At 35.9% G+C, this 21,588-nt stretch overlaps 1 protein-coding gene across 1 annotated transcript in view; it reads right to left on the minus strand.

Moving 5' to 3' along the window:
• LOC139978390 (FERM domain-containing protein 5-like) overlaps window positions 1-21,588 on the minus strand; it is a 47,717-nt gene that overhangs the window by 19,348 nt on the left and 6,781 nt on the right. The window contains exons 4-5 of the mRNA XM_071988596.1: window positions 16,269-16,448; window positions 790-913 (exon numbers count right to left, since the gene is read on the minus strand). Coding sequence (XP_071844697.1) covers window positions 790-913; window positions 16,269-16,448 — 304 coding nt within the window. The remainder of the gene's footprint in view (window positions 1-789; window positions 914-16,268; window positions 16,449-21,588) is intronic.

Genomic DNA, 21,588 nt, shown 5'->3' on the forward strand with positions numbered 1-21,588 from the left:
AATTTATACTGAGAATTATTACAAGCTACAGTACGATGATCACCTTAGTTGAGCTGCACTGTACTGTATGTCTTGAATCTCTCAAGGATCTTGTTCTTCTTGCATCTCTTGAGATGAAGATGTTTGTGTTTCTCATTTATCAGGTGGAGAACTGATTAGTCATCATGATTCTTAAGATGATGGATTGATTAAATGGTTGTTAGGTAATCATTACCCTTATGAGTAGAGAGAGAGTGACTATGTGTATAGATACACTTTGATATGTAAACATGTTACTTAACATTCAACTTAAGAGAGTTACAAGTGCTTATAAAACCAGGTAAATATTCAACTTAGCCAATTGATATAGACTTTGTATCTCACGATTGCAACTATGCATATACTTGTGTGTTAAGGCAATAGGTTGGAAAGTGATAACCAATTAATAAACAAGCACATTTCACATCAAGGACTAATTCACAAATCTACTAAAAATAATAGCAGAGAGTTTTTGCATTTCAAGTTTCTCAATTTCAGAGGTACTGTACTTTGTTTTTGGTGAGCATTTTGCTTCCTAATATCTAATTTTTTAATGATTTACTCTCCGAGTGTAAGTTCATGAATTATGTCATAGTTAGGCAGCTTCCAAAATATGCACAGTAGCACTAAACAACATTTTTATTTCCTTTTTTTATTATCCTTTTTTATTATTTTATTTTCAACTTTCTTTTTAGCTCTATCCTGAGATATCTCTAGGATCATATATGTGTACTGGGTCAGTAAAAATGAGATAAACGACATCGAATTTACCTCATGGTGGTCGAGTGAAGTTCTTCGACTCTCTTTCGGAGTTTATCTGACAGAGTTGGGAAGAGATCAAATTCTGAGGCATAACCATCCTCGTGTTCCAGTTCATTGTAGTCCCCAAGAGATGCTGCAAACAAGAAAAAAAAACAGGTTGAGAAAAAAAATGAAGGTTCACGCCTATGATTTGAACATTATTATATATTTGTCCTGTATTGAGTATTACTATGGACTCTAGGTTGAGTAGACTCTTTTCAGCCATTTTTCTCTTTGTTTTCTGTTTCCTTTCTTCTACCCCTCCATCTTCCTACCCTGTCACCCCCCCCCCCTCTATCTCCCTTTTTCAGGATGAACATCACAATGAAAATAAGGATATAGGGCCTTTGTTCTTGGGTAAACCTGAATTTGGGGATGGTCCAACTCTTTTATGACACCCCTTTCTCCTGTTATCTTTAAAACAAAACTATTTCAGAAAGATTAAAAAAAAAACGAAAATCAAAGACAGTTGACAAAAATGTAAGAAATGTTACTGTATTGTCTATATATATGAGTTACTATTAATTATATATTGTATCAACCCATATGCCTCTGTGTTCTGAAATATGTATTAAAAGTTGTTCGTTTCCACTACGACTACTGTAACTACCCTTGCCAGCAGCAGATGACGTAGCTGCCTGCCTCATATCGCCATGTATTAAAATAAATACCACGTTGATCTGTACCTGTATGTTATACATAAGCACGCACGTACAGTTAGCTGATAACAGAGATGATGACAGCTGTGTAGCCTCTATTAACCATGCATGCACCAAATGCCACTGTGATGGTATCCAACACAATACAGACATTTTACGATAATAAATCTTGCCACACACGTGTGGCGGCTACAAGACCTCCACTGCCACGTACAACATGCGCCGTACAGGGCATTACTTCCACAAATTACAGCCATCAAATAAAACCGTCCATTTTACTATGAGTAATAAAGACACAGTTCCACAACATGCAGGCGTTTATTAAAGTGTTCAGTCAAGCTCGTAGAAACGGATGACGCACTGACGTCAAATGTGGAGCAATTTTCGGTGCGTGTGTTTTGTTTCCAAAATGTTCATTCAAATTTCTGGTCAGTGTTGCCAGATTATAACACTACACACATCAAAAGCAGGATTAAATCATTCAGGTTTCTATTTGGGTAACAGATTCCTTTATGTTCGTAGCAACAACTGTGTAAATAATTTCGAGCAGATAAAATAAAGAATTTGAAAAAAAAATTCTGGTTGTTCATGTACTATATATACTACATTGGGAATTCATTCGCCTTGAGTAGAGCATAGTGACTAAGTATAAAGTGAGAAATGTGTTTTAATGTGGTGAGATACAAGGAACTCACAATTCCTCTCCATACCCCCCCCCCCCCGGCCCCCAACTCTATAAACTAGATTATTTAATTCAATAAATGTAAAACCTGACTGGATTGATGATACTTGCAATTTTTCAAGAGAATTTGTGTTATAAATTCAACTACATAATGGTCATAATTCATAATTTGAAATATTACAGAAAGAAATGTTTCGCCTTCTATGCTTAAATCACAAATTTGCTAGAGATATCTAAAATGGTCACCAATGATTTAGTTTCTCTTAGACCCTTTCATCTGTCACACTCTTAAGGATCTGCCATCCATGAGACAGACTATCAATTGTGACATCTGAAACTCCTCATGTCAATATCCAGGAACGATTTGGGAAATTAAAACCCTCAGGAACTACAACATTAAAGATTAAAGCACACAGGCAGAGAGATGAGAAACTCCTTGGAGCAAATATTAAAAATACTGTTCTCAGGTTGGTCATCCTTTTTTGGTCAGCTTGTCAAATCTGAAAAGTACCAAATGCTCAAAATTAAGATTGCATCTGATTAAACAGAGACCTCCCAAAATTGTTTTTTTCTTCTCCACCGAATCACTAAGTGAATAATTAATATTAAACTCCTCTCAAACCTGAAACTTTTATTGGCTCATACGTTTTATCAAAATAAGCGATTAACCACATCCAAATGGCAACTATGAAATTTTAAGTAATTTTGTACTTCTGACTATTAAATCAAGTTCAAAGAATAATTTTTAGTTCAAAATAGGATTTTAAAGTTAACAAACTCATAACATTAAAAGTTGTTATAAAAGCCCAATTATACTAGTGCTAAATGCGCGCTTTGAAGGTATTTCATAGTCATAAAATGTGTTCAAACTGTCAAGTTATAGTACCACTTTTGCTTTTTCCAATAGTTAAAAAGAAAAATCATGTTATTGATTTACAGTACACTGCCTTTCTGTACACATTAGTTCTAATTCAGCTACACTGCTACAGGACTTATAAAACTGCACATCCCATTCCATTAAAAAGACATTTTACAAACCTTTGGATAAAAAATCTACAGCATATTGTGCCAAAAGAATATGTATGTTACACACTGCTAGTACTACTACTGCTGTATGCGCTATGATATACATGACATGTATTATTCTTGCGACACCTGTTCAAATGTTTCCTCAGCTGCCTACTGCATATATGCATGACCTAACATTAGAATATTAATACAGAAGGCCATTTATCAAAAGGGATTGATGCAGAAAGTTACATATAATCAAATCAATCTTTATTCTAAAATATTTCAAAGATTATCATTACTACTGTACACGTTTACCTTTTTTCTTGTCTATTTCTATATTTAATAGTTCCATAAATTTAGTTAACTTAATCATTTATTTTTGTTTTCTAATTATTTTTCTGTATCTGTAATATACAATGTAAGTTTTCAGTGTGCCAAGTACTGTAAGATACTGTACGTTATATACTATTCATACGCCCCATTTAAGTACAGCACAAGCTTTAAACTTTAAACAGGAAGCAATCAACTGACTTGTTTCAAATACTAAAGGTGCAACAATTTGCAAAATGACTCTTTAATACCCTAAAGTGTAACTACGTAAGAAAAACAATGAATTATTTCCAAGAAATCATTTGAAATGGGGAAAATTAGGGAAAACTCTCACATGTGTACTTAGCAGAGCATCATATGCTTGGTCGGTTCATTGTACCAAAAGTATAGCTCAAAATATAATCAGCAAAAAATAAATGATAAATTAATGATTCCACAAAGGTCCGGGTGGTTTTGTCACCCAGACAATTTTGTATATATCCAGTAGACCATATTCTGGAATATCGATCCATGCACTGTTACACCTGCATTATACACAAAGTCAATGCGTGAAGGTAACTGAGCTATAACAATAATTTAGCCTTCGCAATCAACATTAACGGTACAGACTGTACAGTTATATGCCTTCCCAACAGGAAGTTACATCTAATTTAATTATTTAAAAAAAAAACTCCTTGATATAAAACTGACCCCAACCAATTGACCAGCTGTACATTTTGAAAGAACAAAGTTCATGCCAGATGGAAAACATTGGACAATCCTAGTACATGATATATAGTTATGTACTGTACATGTATACATCGTGGTCAGGTGAGATGACACACAATATTGCATGTGTGGGGACCTCACAACCTCCGCACAACCAGCACATATCCAAGCACTGACAGCATACATTTACTCATCTAAACTAGAATCTCTGCGGCAGTGCTATCGTCTACTAATTAATTCTTCCGGTACTGTCTGGTACAATACATTGGTAGTTGGAATTAATAAGAGCAGATTTGAGCTACATGTGTGTGGAAGAGAATCGACCTAAAATGCAAAGCAAGTACTTCTCAGGCTATATGTGCCAACTCAGCTGCTATTTTATTTAAAACCCACCATTCCCTGTATTTCAAACATTTTCAAAATCATTTAAAATAAAAGACTAAAAAATCTTCTTTATTGTAATGTATGAAAAACAAACAATATTCTTTATTGTAATGTATCAATCAAACAATATTGCATTTCTTGCTTTTCAGTTTTCTTTTCCTGTTTAATAAATTCAACTATCGCTGGATTTCTTGCCAGAGGATTTTGCTTACCATTTATATTCAAGCACCGAACTTAACATGCACGTAAAATCAAATTAAAGCTTGTCTGTTGAATCAATTATTGAACAGCTACCGAGAGCAACCCAAAGAAAAAACTGTCCGTCAGCAAATTTTAATGAAGGTTTCTTTCCGAGAGCCAATACTCTCACGAACGTTGATCAGCGAATGACTGTTTTTAATGCATCAGATCTCTGTTTGCCAGTGTTCTCAATAAAGGTCATGGGAAAACCTGCATACACCCTACCAAGCAGAACACAATGAGTCCATGGCAACCGAGTCCACATCATTCAAATATTCACCAACCAAATCAGAATTCATGTCTGACAAATTGAAAATTCTGCTGGCATGTTGTGGAGATGTGTACACAGTATACAAAACAGTAGTAGTAGACCTGTGTGTTTGTGATTATTACACAAGTTTGGTTGAGCAGTCTCAAGGCCTTCAGCATGTCATATCTAAGTCACAAGATGTGGCTACAGTAGCCACAAAAAAAAATTGCAACAAATCCATTAAAACTAATCAATACTCTAGCTCTATCTGGACAATTGGTACAAATCCAATTGAATTCAAAAGTTTAATCTGGTGTGCAGGCAGTGTTTAATAGCAGAAGAACCTTGACTTTTCATTCATGTTGGGGTAGCCATGTCCAGTGTAACAACAATCTTATAACAAGGACTTGAACACTAGGTCAGGGATGAGTGTTAAATTTATGAAAAGATATATATGCAAAGTTCTGGCTGCATGACATTGATGGAATCATGTATGAACATACTATATGATGTGCACTGTGACACATACTGTAGACCTCAAGGTGTTAGCTAAAACAATCACAACGCGCATAAAAAATGCACATATTAGATTCGTTTCAAAATACTTTATCCTTGATTGTGTTGTTGTCAGCACGGGCAATCTACATCTGTAGCACAGATAGACACAGTACCACTGTAGGAATTTGCAGGAGTGGCTTTAACAAGATAAACAATGTTCATGGAAATTATCAGAAAGTATGAAGCATTATCATACAGCTTTTTATACAGAGTTTGATTATCCCTTTAAACACCTATGTGAACCTAAGAACAGCTGGATATGACTAGGATGAGGTTTCTTGTCAAACTACTGTAGCATGCAAAACTCAAAACCTTTTTGCAATTGTGTTTTTTTTACCGTGTGATGACATGTGAAAGGGTATCTGGATGATGAAACGATGATAACCAAATCAAATTCATCTATTATTTGCTTTGTTTAGTGGAAAAGTATGTAGGACTAGATTGATATCTTAGTTTGATTATACTTGCAATCATATTTTGAATAACTATCAATACAGTAGGTTCAGAGAAATTAATGACTAAGTGGAACACAAATAGGTTCTTGAAAATTTGCCTGTTTAATGACATTTCAATGCAGAGAATTTGCATGAAATGTACCCCTCAATTTGCCGGCAGCAAGGACAGTGTGGGTAAATAGTTTGATTACAGCATACATTTTAATATGTGCAGGTCTTGCTGCATGAGTGTTTTCAAGAGTCGGGCCTGGATGTTTGAGCGCATAAATGAACATTTTCAAGGACAACATTGTACTGTAACCATACCTGGAAAAATTATGAACATTTAATGAATAGGGCATAGTTCACCATGACAACTATATTGGATAACAATCTGAATGTGTTCTATAGTCTGGTGAACGGTGTATTTACAGCACTCATGTATATAAATCAATGCTTAAAATATCCACACTAAACTGTGCCAGCATGTTCAAACAGTGCATGAATAAAAAGTAAACTTTGCATGTTAAAAATAGGACTAAAGACCTGTTACATGAACAATACAGCTAGACTGTACTGTATGATAACTTTTCACATAAGAAACCACATGGAACATTCATGGTTTTGTTGAGCATCCCCCCCCCCCACTCCTCATCTTGCAATATTATTTTTAAGGCCTGAAATACATCCCTGGAATGATATAAACGACAAAGATGATTGATATTAGACGATATCAAGATACAATACAATACTTTTCAACACCTTCAAATGTTAACATAAACAAGATATTGTGAGTCCTAAAACTGGAGCTCAATGCTGTCCATCAATTCAATTTTACTTCAATTAAGCAGATTTCATCTATACAGCAGGCGGTCAGTACTGTACATGTATGGTACTAGATGATTATGTGTGCATTACACAAACCGAGAGCTCTTGAAAAGTCTGGTAACCAAGTGAATATTTTACCAAATGTTGGTTGAGGCATTAATTGCTTCCTTAATTTGCATCCAAGTTATACACAAAGCTGAAATGAGCACACACAAAAAGTTGAAATGAGCACACACAAAAAAGAGGCAATAAGCTAGAACGAGATTCTGACCAGGGAACTCAGGAAAATTAGTTCTGTGCTTCTAAAGACAAATGAGCTAACCACCTCAAGTGTCGAAGTTACGTAGCAATGATTTCTAGATTCATATTGATCAGTCTTTGCTGTGGAAGAGTAGAATGGAGTTCGGCTAAGATGCATATGCAGCCAGTTGGAACAATATCCTAATTTACTAATTAACCACTCTACACTGTCCTCCCATACCATGCTTGAAAGCACTCATACTGAGAGTATGAACAATTCCTTTTAAACCCTAAATCTAATAGAAACATGATATTCATAGTACTGTCAATAAAAGTGCTTTGAAGTATGTGGGGCATGAACCTACTGTATAGTATATTAGAAATCTGTTTCCCAACTGGGTCCAATAAGATGCCACAGTATACTGTACTTTGTGTACACAGTGTATTTAAATCAAGAATAAATCACAAATAAGTTTGAAGGTAAGAAATATTTTATTTTGTACATCTCTTTTAGTTGCTCAACAGGTCTTCTCTACGGTTGATATTTTTTTGAAGTAATTTCAACATGATTTCCTGAGAAGTTTGTGCTATCAGAGTGCTACTTGACTAATTAGCATCACAGGTATGATATTTATACTGCACACTGACTGTACCTTTAAAGGCCCACAACCACATATATATTAGTTAGGTCATACCTTGTACTTTGAGTGATTATCCAAACAGCTGGTGAAGAAGGTCAAACGAGGCCATTATAATTAGCAATAGTATGTACAGTAATGTGGATGGTATAGAGATGTACAGTATAACACATACATTGCACTTAGGGCTATGTGCACTGCTGGATGTAAATCCAGGGACTTGCTGTGGAATCGCCCTGGACTGAGTCAAACTCTACAATACATTCACATGGCAACAACAACAACAACAAGCAATAAAAAAGCGGCATTATGTATTCCAATGTAAACATGGCTAGGCTAATTCCATGTCTAGCCTGATGGTCCACAAGTGATAAAACATGTTAGGCAAGATAGTCCATCACATGTGACGAAATAAAGTATTGTGATATTATTAAGATGAAATTGACACCAAAATAGATTGATTAGACCGTGCTATGGAATGTAGAATGCTTTATTCAATTAACATACTGTGTGATGATGGTTTTAAATTTTAAGATTCAGATTGATTCCCTGCTATATCAAAACAGTTTGAACAGAAAACTGTTTTTGTTAGTTTGTTTATGAATTGCACAACAGATTGCTTTGAGCTTAAAGGAATAACAAAGGCAGGGATCAAAGACAATTTATATTATTCAGTAACCTCAAAACACTCTAGTATTCAGTTTTAAAGTTAACTACTTCCTGTTTGACTGAATACGCTTGCTTTGAAAATCGGCTCCTAAGGCCTCACCACAATACACAGTAAGCCGCCATTGATAACGTAATACGCTTGAATTTCCATATTGATGACGTCAGAGAGGAACAACTCAATACGCTGTACTGAAGCATAATCAGTAAACAATAATTTCATTAGAATTTTTCAACAAAAACCAAAGAAATCAAAGAAGGCTCCATGGCAGGGCCGCAACCTTATGATTTTGAACCGATATTTCACAGTGCTCAGAGGAATTACAGGCAAGGAATATGTAAGAGTTTACAGAGCAGAAGAGGATGTATGGCAACTGTGCGATAATGGAGGTGGAGTGTGTTTGTTGCCACGAAGTGGATTATTTTCCGAAGATTCTTTCATCCCCAAAAGGCTGTTTAACAGTCAGTACAGACTTTGAAACCGTTTGCCAACATAAAGCGGTACTAAGAGCTACCTTATTGATGAGGAAGGACATCCATGTCCACACAAGGAACATTCCATTTGAATTGGATATGAAGTACTGTAAGCCTAGGTCTGGCAAGGCATGCTGTATGCTTAATGTTACAGTCAGCCTACATTGTAATCAATATGGAATTTTCAAGCATATTACATAATCAATGGCCTTGCCTGCCTTCGTTATTCCTGTAAGAAAGTCTGTTGATCAAAGCAAACATCAATGCCTAGCCTACACCTACAGTACGTACACTTTAACAGTAAGAGTTCAAGCCTAGCCTACTCTGCATATATAAATATGTACAGTATAATTGCAACTGGTTCAGTTATGGTCCTTAAATGTTGACTATTAACTACATGTGCTTTTGTTTTTCCTATCATTAAAGGGGAATTTAAGTATTTTTAAATAAACAACAGAAAACAGACTGGAAAGTATACAAATTTGAAAAGAGCAAAGGACTTTTAGTCTAAAATCAGAATCAAGCCCTATGACCTCAGAATTACAACTCCTAGTTTGTGTTGAGCTACTGACTGAGATATTCATCCAGCCTGATGGCTAGAACAGATTCAGAAAGGAGAACTTCCTAGACCTCACGTAGAACCCTGCCAGAATAAGTTGAGTGAATCTGATAAGTTGTGAAATACGGTGAAGTATGGAAGATAACCAGTTAAAGGCATTGAAGACTCGACCCAAACCGCGTGCGGCCATCTGAAAAAGTTAACTTTCCGTTGCTTGCAAGTGACGTTGTGTTCGTGTCGCTACAAAATGCAAACAGTACAGTAATGAAACGTGATACCTTGTTATCTTTAGCTGGACCTGAGATGTCCATCGCTGTATTGTTTGTACACTGTGCTGTGGGTATTGACCGCAGCTGTATGTACTGACTGTACACTAGTGTCTAATTACCGACGGTAGCAAGCTGTGTGTGTGTATTTTCTGGGATCGATGGTGGTGTCTAACACTTCTGTTACACCTCTTTTGAAACTAGGTCAGATTACTGGGATTAGACGTTTCTTTTTTCGCGAGTCTTCACACCCTTTAATTTAATTGGGGCTTTAATTTAATTGGGGCATAAGGTTGACTGTAATAATGTGTAAAGCTGAAAAAGGATTACAGTGGATTTATGTTAGTAGTTCATGATGTCCATGTGTTCCTGTTTATTACTCACTGTAGACAGCAACATTCATGTGATGAAAGAGCCAGTGAGTTTGTGTAACATTCCTAACATGACATAGCTATGCGTACTTATACTATTTACTGTACATACTGTACTTCTTAAAAACAAATTCAAAGAAATTCTGATTTGCCTTTTCACTGAAATTGCTAAAATTACCAACCAAGAAAAGTATAGTGGAATATTATTGATCAAAATTTGCTCTCATTTCAAACAATTTGCCAGTTGGGATATATGAAATTTTTAAACTGTGTACAAAATATGTACATGTACTGTACACACATGTACCGTAGCACTCAAGCAGGTTAACATTTATTTCTCTGACAGCTCGTTTTCTTGCTATAAATGTTAAAATTATTCATCTTGGAAGCTGTATTACTTTCTCAACAATAGAGGCCTGCAAAATGCCAGAGTTGGAAACTTATCACATTCTATTGAACATTGTTTTTTCCTTCTAAATAATGCAATTTTCTTCCTTCTTTTTTCTGTTGTTCTATTTTGTTCGAGTGCATCGGAATGTAATAAGATCCTCGTAGGCCTCCCCTAGACAAGAACCCTGCTCAGACAGAGACTATAGTCAATGTCAACTCTGTGACAAGAGTCACTAATTTATTCGTTGAATAGACACTACAGTACTTATGAAGTTTACGTGGTACAGGGCAATATATGCGCATGTCCTATGGAGCTCCATATGTTCATTACAATACAGTAGGTATAAAGGGCAATGTCAAAAAGACAATAAAATAACTCCCTTGTACATTGAAGATGCGGACACTTTTACTATAAATTTACTTATCAAAAGAAAAAATATATCCTTTACTTCTTTTTGGATGAAGGGAAGGGGGGAGGAGAAGGGGGGTTGGCTTTAATTTCATATCAAATTCATCAATATTACACTATTACCAGCGACAAGATTCAAAGGGAATCAAATTTAAAAAAAGATTATCAGAAATATGATCTAAGGCAGCTGTTTTCTTTTTCTTTTGCAATTATTTTGGCTAAATTGTTTCTAAAGTTTTTAATATTAAATGCTACTTTAATATGTTGTTGAATAGCCAAGTTTTAATTTCAAGTTAGGGTGACAACCCCCCAGTGCCATGCAAGAAAAATTATAATTTGTGATTTTGTGTTGCTCTTGTTAGTTTGGCTTTTAAGGTACTGTATCTCTACCGTAGTTTGATCTCATTGCTTATATGGTTTTGTTTATAGTTTTATACAGTACTTAGTTAATAGTTATAAAGTTTCTTTTATTTGTAAAGCACTTAGAGAATACTGTTAGCAAAAGTACAATAGCAATGATAATTTAATGATAATAATACTAAACCAGCATGACAAGTACAGCAGCCATTTGAACACAGCTGTTTAATCTCCAGTCTGTTTACATTGACTATGAGTCTGTTTTATTTGTTAAAAAACTGCAAATCGCTGAAATTTTATAATGCTGATTTGTAAAAAAAAGATGCAAACTGCTGAAATTTTACAATGCTGATTTGTAAGAAAAATGCAAATCACTGAAATTTTATAATGCTGATCCTACACCAATGTTATTCATTTTAATACTTGACTAAACAAGAGCCCAAGGGCACTGTGGTTCCTTGCTTGGGGTATATGACAATACACATAATATTATCAAGCAAGATTGGGCTCAAATAGTCCAAGTAATTGTGGTCCTACATGTTCCCATAAAGTAACCAACACTATAGCCAACACTTTTGTGATCACAAAATGTGATCGGATTTTGGATCAAAAGGCACTTTTGAGATCTAAGTATGGCGTCGAAAATGTAAGAAATATAAGAGACCTACAAGCGTGTCAACAGATATGATAACATTAGTGACCTCAGATGACATGACCTTTAAGTTTCAAAATGTTCCACCACCCCGTTCACAACTTGTCCCAAAATATCAACCATGTCACACCTTGGCATTGAGATTTAATTGCATTAAATTAAAAAAAATTAACTTTGAACTTGTATACATAACTTCACACACAAAGGTCACCCGAAGGTCAACCAATTGACATTTTTGAAAGGTGAGATCTAAATAGAGCATGACTGTAAAAATTCAAACATTTTTTCTTGCCCATTTTCTCCCCCCAAAATACTACTTTTTTAACATTAGCTGACCTTTGGTGACGTTGGACCACATGACCGTTAAGTTTGAAAATATTCCCCTATACCATTTGCAACTTGTCCAAAAAAATAAACCTGGTCACACCTTGGCACTGGGAGTTATTGCATTAAATGTGTGAAAATTAACTTTGACCTCATATAACTTCGCACACGAAGGTCACATGGGGGTCAACCCATTGACATTTATGATCAGAAGGTACCTTTAACATCTGAAAATAGCATCGAAACTGTAAAAATCCACAAAACACGAAAAGATCACCAGAGGTCAAATTGAGGTCAAGGGTCACCCAGATGCGGGTCGACAATTGGATTACATTGAAGCAACTCCCAACCCTAACGGACAATTTGTTCTCAAGTTATCGCAAAAATACTAGTTTTTTTATCATTAATTGACCTTTGGTGACCTCGGATCACATGACCCTTAAGTTTGAAAATATTCCCCTATACCATTTGCAACTACTCCAAAAATATCAACCTTGTCACAACTTGGAACTGGGAGTTATTGCATTAAATGTCTGAAAATTAACTTTGACCTCATATAACTTCCCACACGAAGGTCACATGGGGGTCAACCTATTGACATTTATGATCAGAAGGTACCTTTAACATCTGAAAATAGCATCGAAACTGTAAAAATCTACAAAACACGAAAAGGTCACCAGAGGTCAAATTGAGGTCAAGGGTCACCCAGATGCGGGTCGACAATTGGATTACATTGAAGCAACTCCCAACCCTAACGGACAATTTGTTCTCAAGTTATCGCAAAAATACTAGTTTTTTTATCATTAATTGACCTTTGGTGACCTCGGATCACATGACCCTTAAGTTTGAAAATATTCCCCTATACCATTTGCAACTTGTCTCAAAATATCAAGTGTGTAACACCTTGGCACTGGGAGTTATTACACTAAATGTCTGAAAATTAACTTTGACCTCATATAACTTAACATACAAAGGTCACCTTGGGTCAACTTATTGACATTTTTGATTGATGAGACCTAAATTTGAGCATCAAACTATACAAATTCAAACATTTTTTCTTTACCCATTTTCTGCCCCAAAAATACTAGTTTTTTAACATTAATTGACCTTTGGTGACCTCGGATCACATGACCGTTAAGTTTGAAAATATTTCCCTATACCATTTGCAACTTGTCCAAAAATATCAACCATGTCACACCTTGGAACTGGGAGTTGTTGCATTAAATGTCTGAAAATTAACTTTGACCTCGTATAACTTCGCACACGAAGGTTCACACGGGTGTCAACCAATTGACATTTTTGATCGGAAGGTACCTTTGATATCCAAATCTAGCATCAAAACCAAACATTTCCTTTTTTGCTCGTTTCCTCCCAAAATAAGCACATTTTTTCTAATGTGACCTTTGACCTTGGTTTCAGATGTAGTTTAATCTCCTGATTCCAAAAAACAAAACAACAAGTCTGTACAACCATCCTAACTCTGACCGAAAAACTTTGACCCCATATAACTTCGCACATAAAGGTCACACGGGGTCAACCCATTGACATTTATGATCAGAAGGTACCTTTGACATCTGAAAATAGCATCAAAACTGTAAAAATCCCCAAAAACACGTAAAGGTCACCAGAGGTCAAATGGAGGTCAAGGGTCACCCAGATGCGGGTCGACAATTGAATAACATTGAAGCAACTCCCAACCCTAACGGACATTTCGTTCTCAAGTTATCGCAAAAATACTAGTTTTTTATCATTAATTGACCTTTGGTGACCTCGGATCACATGACCGTTAAGTTTGAAAATGCTCCCCTAACCAGTTCACAACTTGTCCCAAAATATCAATCTTGTCACACATTGGCACTGGGAGTTATTGCAGTTTTAATATTTTCGGTTTTTGGACCATAACTGACCTTTGGTGACCTTTGTGGGCACCAGAAACAATAGGGCACACCTTCTCCATATGGCGGATCTATAGTCCAAGTTTGGCCTCAATCCAACATTCCCTTATTGAGATAGAGCGTACCCAAGCAAGTGTCACAGACACACACACACACACACATACATACATACACACACACGCCAACCTGACTGCATAGGTTCCTTTTGCTAAAGCAAGGAACCAAAAATGTTTCATTTCAAATATTGACGAAATAGTGAAAAATCTTGGAAATTTTCCAATTAGTCTTTTACATTGTGATTATCATACTATCATGTTTCCGGAGAAAGATATTTTTAAGGGTCAAACCAATTGATTTCTTACTCACACATCAATCTTCCTGTGAGTGGTTATATAGTGCTACTACTGCAGCTGGTGATTACCCTACAACACCTTTTAATGAGAATGTGAATTTCTTCCCCAATTCATATGCAAAATAGGTAACTTCAAAACTATCGATTGCTCCCACTGGATAAAAAATCAATCCACTTTCACCAACGGCAACACTTCAACCCCACAACTCCAAGATGCCCCACACTATCGCTTCAAATGCCACTGCCTTATTGTACCCACTTAAAAACCATGTCATAGGTATTGATATAAATTGCATCGTTCAAAATAACGTATGAAAGATTACAGTATATACAAATAACACATCTAAATATGTATGAAGTTCACTTAATTGAGATTTAACAAGCTGATCAAAATGGATTAAGTAATATGGTCCGTCCTTATCGGCTAACCACAATCTTTCTCTTTGCAAATATTTTGATCCCCTGAGGGTGCTGAGAGACTGCTCGAGTCAATGCAGATCTTCTTGTCAAAGAGTGTGCAAATTCATTAGATACGACACAGCTAACACACGTACAGTGATCGTAGTGAAATGTAGGACACATGTGTGCTGGTGTGAATATAATCACCTGAGTCACTGCATATCTGTGGCAATATGGTTAAATACGGTCAGCAATGTAGTTAAATACGGTCAGTGGAGCCATAATCAAAACTAGTTACGTGCATTAGACTAATTCCGATGACCCAACGACGACGATGTGAGTATGCGGTAGTCACCTGCACCATAATGTCCTTCTTAATGAAAAAGCTAATGAGATCATTCCTGTATATGTGCGTAGCAATTAACCATTGGACCAAAACCGTACAGGCAGACACCGAGTTACATACAAACTGTACAGATACTGTACTGAACACATGGTACTGTACAGATACTGTACCGAACACATGGTACTGTACATGTAAACTGAAGTACAGTAGTTTGCTATACACTTACAGTAATGTGCACAGTTTTGTAAGATGTGCACAACAGGGCTCAAAACAGAACTTAAAACTTCATTTATAAGGGCTCTAATAGGGAACCCAAAAAAATTGTAACTAGGGCAAAACTGCCTAGTTTTTTGTTTTTTTGGGGGGGGGGGAGGAGGATCAATCTCTCCTTCTTGCTGTCTACTCATAACACCTTTGTTAAAGACACTTTTTCCTCCGTCTTTTGTGTCTGTAATATTTTATTCTTTTAATAACAACGTGTCAGAACCTGAGGCATTTGGTGGCAGTCCTGTGAATAATTACAAAGACATATCAACAAGAGAGAGAGAGAGAGACACGCAAAAACGTAATAAAAGATCAAAGTTTGGAAACCAATCTGACAAGCATGTAACAATGAAAATCTGCCCATGCAACACAGGTGATTTACTTCAAAATCGTAGAAGTTGGATGGAAGAGGAATTTGCGTGGTGACCAAGAAGTGGGTTCAGTCAGAGGTTGCAGTGCTAAAGTTATTTACTTTCTGTAGCTCAGATAGATTAAGTGCAGATGTTCAGTGGAGACAGGTAAGAGAGAGCAAAGAGGTAACTGAACGGGGAGCTAAATAAACCACAGTCTTGGTAGTGCTTTCTGATTACTGAATTCAAATTAAAGAGTTTTCAGTTTCAAGATCAGGCATCACCTGCTACCACAAGTCAGTAAGTAGATGAAAAAATCATAAAGGAAGGGTTCAAAAGGTCATTCCAAACAATATGTGAATATTTGAAGGGAGCCGAGCAATACAGTCCGTGTTTACGAGAGGTTACAGTACCTTGAATGATGTATGATCCAAGACGAGCAGCCTCCTCGAAGGAGCAGTGGAGTCGGCCTTTCTTCAGATCACGTTTCAATTGAAGGAAAAGTTGGTACCGGGAGATCTCCTCCTTGAGCTTGGTGGCGCTTATGGGGTAAAACTTGACGCGGAATTTGATGATCCTTGGAGCACTTACTCCTGCAAGAAAAATACATTTCACCAAAAGTTAAACTTCATAGGCACGGTAGAATAAGGTGCTAAGGTTGTGAGGAGACAGGTAAGCGAGGAGCGAAGTTAGTTACATTTCACCAAAAGTTAAATGTAAAAGTCCTAAAAAAAATCCATTTAAAAAAAAAAAAAATGTCTACAAAGATACATAGTCTACAAATAACAGACAGCACAAACGGGTAAGTTTTACGGCTCTACAAGAAAACACTACTTGATTTAATAATGGTGGCCTAAATGTATGGGATGGCTTTACATTGCTGCATCAATAAAATCATTGTTGTTATCTACATCGAACGTTGAATGATGAATGAAGGCAGAAGAAGTTGCAAAAGTTAGCCATGCTGTTAGAAACTTTGAACATTGCTGCACAAATCTCTGATTCTCGAGTACACTATCTCATCAAAACCATTTATCACCAAACGCCTCTAGAATGACATATATTTAACTTAAATGCTTTGAAATATTTGTCATCACTGATACAGGTGGGGTGGGAATGAAGGTGTAGGATTGGTATAGAGAGGACTGGGGGATCAGGACTGGGCAAGGGGGCGGAGGAGGAAACCTTAGCAAGCTTCAAAAGTATGACTAGTTACTGTAAGTAATGTTTAGAAGATTTAGAAGTAAAGTTCAGAAGATTGCAAACATACTGTATCTTGAACGGAAGGGGGGGGGGGGATGATTTAAAATGATACAGATATAGCACCACTAGTCACTTAAGCTAAAAGAGAACAAAAGATGAATCCACCACCAAGTGCAAGATAGACTTTCTTAAAGTTATTATGAAACAGGCAGGCTTTCTTAGAGTGTTGCTTTTGATCCTAGCTTTGCAATATTTTACCCAAAAAATATGAAAGTTGACCAAAAGATTTGAAAATCCTGAACAAACTAACACATACTATCCCTCATGTTTTCAAAGATTTGTTTTCTTCAAAATCATGCATGAGTTTACAATTTTAAACAAACCAACCCCCGTCCATAACTTACAAATCTTGCTACAATAAGTATGAATCACATACAAAGCTAAACTGAACAATTGACACCAATTAATGTGAATACCAACCAATTGTTTTTAATGGTACAAACTAATATGAAACAGTTATAGCAACAATATGAAAAATATGAATGGAATGATACAAATAGTCATGTTTACAACTCAAAGCAGTTTTCAACATCTAAATTTCCAGTTCCAATCACACAGCAATTTCCTGTAGATGTATTTTGTTTCAGTCTTTTTTCAGACTTAACAAAACTATCAAAACTTTAATTCAAATCTTCTTATTTTGTTAAAATTAAGGGTTAATTATCCATTTTTTGCCATGTCATAATTTTATGAATTTCAAAGTAATAGAAAACTGTAGCATTGCATATATATACACTTTACATTGCTCTACTTAAGATCACATACTTTCTTTGTTTGTTGAAATTCTATCGTTGCATGGGATATACATGTGTGATGTTTGCACAAATTAATACTACAAACATTGTGTACCTCTCAAACACGATGGGTTGAAGTGGAACAAAATAATGTTGCATCCTGAAATGCCATAACAGTACTGTAAAATTCCAAGCATTGCTGCTATCAATGTTAGTATTAATGTAGTATGTATTATGTACCACACGCCACGTCAGGAAGACTTCTTTAACATCGACGTTTGACCTCTGCGCACGCACTTTAAGAACGAGTCAGACTTTACAGAGAGGCATGAGGCATTTGACTCACCTTGGTCCTCCCTAATTAATTCTCCGCATGGCTAACTGACTAACCTTTATTATCTATGCACGTGTGGCTAATGCAGTACAAACTTGTAAACTTGACTTCAACCCTACAGATTGATACTGATTTTGTGCCAACCATGTCTCAGGCGCATTCCCAATTTGTCGAAGCTTTAAAAGCTTGCTACAGGACCAGCAGAGCTGTGTGGATGTACAGTATATACTGTACAAAATGGTAAATGTAATATGACATCTCTTATTGAGGTACATGTGCAGGGAGATGTTCTTTGCTTCCCTGGGAAATGAAATGATGATTACGTACTGTAGGTGCAAGGGTGTTCTGTATCCATCATAGTGACTCCAATGGATATATGTATACACACCCTGGTCAATGAACAGTGAATTTAATGTAGTACAAATTAACTGTAAGAATCATGAAGCAGCTAGAGGTTACACTTCTATTATGAGAGTGGATGTATCATCTCCACTGTCCCATACAAGTACAATAGAATGACCAGAAAATGGTCAGCTGTGGTCAAATTGGAACTCTTGATTTAATAACTTCCTTTCTATACTATATTCTATCATATCTTTACTGAGATATCCTTAATTGTCTAATGTTATCCCTCCTCTTCGACTTGTGGAGGGTAATTTTCATTGGGCAGAAACTTCAGGAAAAGAGTTGAAACTTCTAGCAAATTTATAACTTGCTACAATTTTTTTTTTTTTGGGGGGGGGTGCAGGAGGGGAGGAAGAACACTGATTATTTTTGACGGCATTGATTTGTAAAAACAGTCCTGAAGCAATTAATATTTGGATTTCCATATAACAGAAAGAGATCGGTTAACTATGTCACAATACTGTAAACTTATTGAGAGTTGTGTGTTCATGACAAGCAAAAGTATTGTGAACCTATATATGCTACAGTATACCTTTCATACTCAAAAGTCAACACACAATGAACCTATTTCGAATAGCAACTTTGCACAGTATTATTCCACATGTAAAAACAGATGCTTATCTCTGTAGATTAACTTTTATTATAATAATTACAACAATAATAAGAATAATAATCAGCAGTCATTTTTACGACGCTTAAAGCGACCACAAATGTGGGAGAAACCCGAAAGGGTTTATGGATTAGAACTCATTCGTCAGGTGGCTTCCAGTTCAACATTTTAACTCAAATTTGGAATCTTCTTCAATTTAGAAAGTCATTTCAGTATCAATGGCAAGCCAATCGTCAAAGCTAAAGTGAAAGGGTACTTACATCTAGTGTTAAATATATTCCTTTCAGGGTTCTTTGTACGTACTTCGACTTTTTGAAGATTTTATAATAATATGGGAAATACTGGTAGGCAGATTTCAGTTCAATAACAAGCTCAAATGTGAACCAATTTAGTCAAAATACAAGACCTTTTGTGAAACGTTATACAGTATACAGTTTGTAATAAAATTTTGATAGATCTACTATATCACTGTCAATTTCTGCATGCCTCAAAAAGTAGAAAAATTAACTGAGCAAAAGAAAGAAAGCCACCAATTACGAATTGTTAACATCTATATGAACAACAATGAAAATTATGAAATACATATTAACTCCCATTCATAAACACATCAACGCTTGTTAAATTTGCATAATTTTGGTAGTGTAGGGTAAATGGAGAACTGCATGGGATACATACATATATGTGTTGAAAACGACAAACGGTGGGTAGACAAACATTTCACAATGTAATACTGTACAGTAATAAAAGCATTTAGGCAAAGCAAACATGTACAACACGCAATAGGGCTATCATGAATCTCATTCTAAATGATACCTGCATGGATTTACATGTATTCAAACTTCATGACCCATGTGTTTCATGAGACATGACCCTGCCCACTTGCCCCCCCTTTCCCCCTTCCATTTAGAATCGATGCTCATATGGACTATATGACATTGATGTTAAATTTAGCATATATAACTTTCTTGTAAATTTTGTATATCGTAATAATAATTGATAAACTCAGGTAGTAAAAAACCTTTTTGTAGAGATGATAAAAAAACACAGACTGATAAAAAAAAAACCACTGATAAAAAACACCCACCTGATTTACAGAAGAAAAACAAAACCCTAATTATAAAATTGTATAATGAAGAAATTTCAAGCAAATGCCAATTACTACCCCTGTTTTAGCCACCAAGATGCAAATACTGTAGATTTTCTGGCATTTAAGAAATCCTACAACCTGCAGGAAGATTTTGATAACCTACAGGAAAATTATGATAACCAACTTTTGCATGTATACATACGTTGGTATAACAATACTCTGAGGAAACTAATTTCAGTATCCAGAGTAGCAGTAAGCCTCCATTCTTTAGCCATTTGTTTAGCAAATAAACATGACCTATATCTGGCTACAAACAATATTTACTTTACACAGTGCATTGATAACCCCATTTAATACCAAACATTTTACCATTTTCCTAATGTATTCAATAAGAATCTAGCAAAAGCACTTTAGAAATACAGCTCCAGAATTTTCGAGCAATAAACAAATTCATAAAAGAAAAAAAAGGGTTGCATCCAGAGTCATCATATCAAACAATTTTGCTGTTTAAGCATATAACTCAACTGAAGCACACAAATGAGAGAATAATTTCTTCTTCTTCTCTTTTACTTTCTTTTCTTTTCTTTCTTAATGTTAGTTACAAATTTAAGGGTTTATAACAGCAAAAATTGATGGGATGTAAATTTGGATGTTTCAGGTTAATAGTGAAAGAGAGAAGTTAAAGGATTTTAGTGCAGATAGAATTTAGCATGCTTCATACTTACTGCTTTTTTGTTCTAAATAACAAAAACGAGTAAAAAAAAAAAAACAGTGAAGGAAAAAAACAGCAAGTATTTAACAACCTTCCAGAGTAAAATCTGACAAGTTACTAGAGACTTTCAGTTACATTTAGAGTATATACAGGAACAGACTGTTCTTACTGAAGCCTGGGTTCAATCTGGTTTGCTTTATGACCCCAACTTTTACCTTCATTTTGGCGACTCTCCAACGGTGCATGTTGTGACCTGGGGATGGGGGACCTATGAGGAGGAGGAGGAGGAGGAATAGGAGGAGGAGGAGGAGGAGGAGGAGAAGGAGGAGGAGGAGGAGGAGGAGGAGGAGGAGGAGGAGGAGGAGGAGGAGGAGGAGGAGGAGGAGGAGGAGGAGGAGGAGGAATCCTTACCCCCATTGTGAAAATTTGAATGATTAAGGGCACTTACAGTAGCTGCCAATTTGAGTTACATTTTGCAACTTTTTGTATCAGCAATGTTGTGTTTATCTTTGATATTTTTTGGACGTCCCTCTGAAGTTTTTAGAGACCCTACTTAAATGGATTGCGCCCCACACTTTGAATACCAGG

Source organism: Apostichopus japonicus, chromosome 13 (assembly GCF_037975245.1).
Source record: "Apostichopus japonicus isolate 1M-3 chromosome 13, ASM3797524v1, whole genome shotgun sequence".
In the NCBI taxonomy this organism is placed as follows: Eukaryota; Metazoa; Echinodermata; class Holothuroidea; order Aspidochirotida; family Stichopodidae; genus Apostichopus; species Apostichopus japonicus.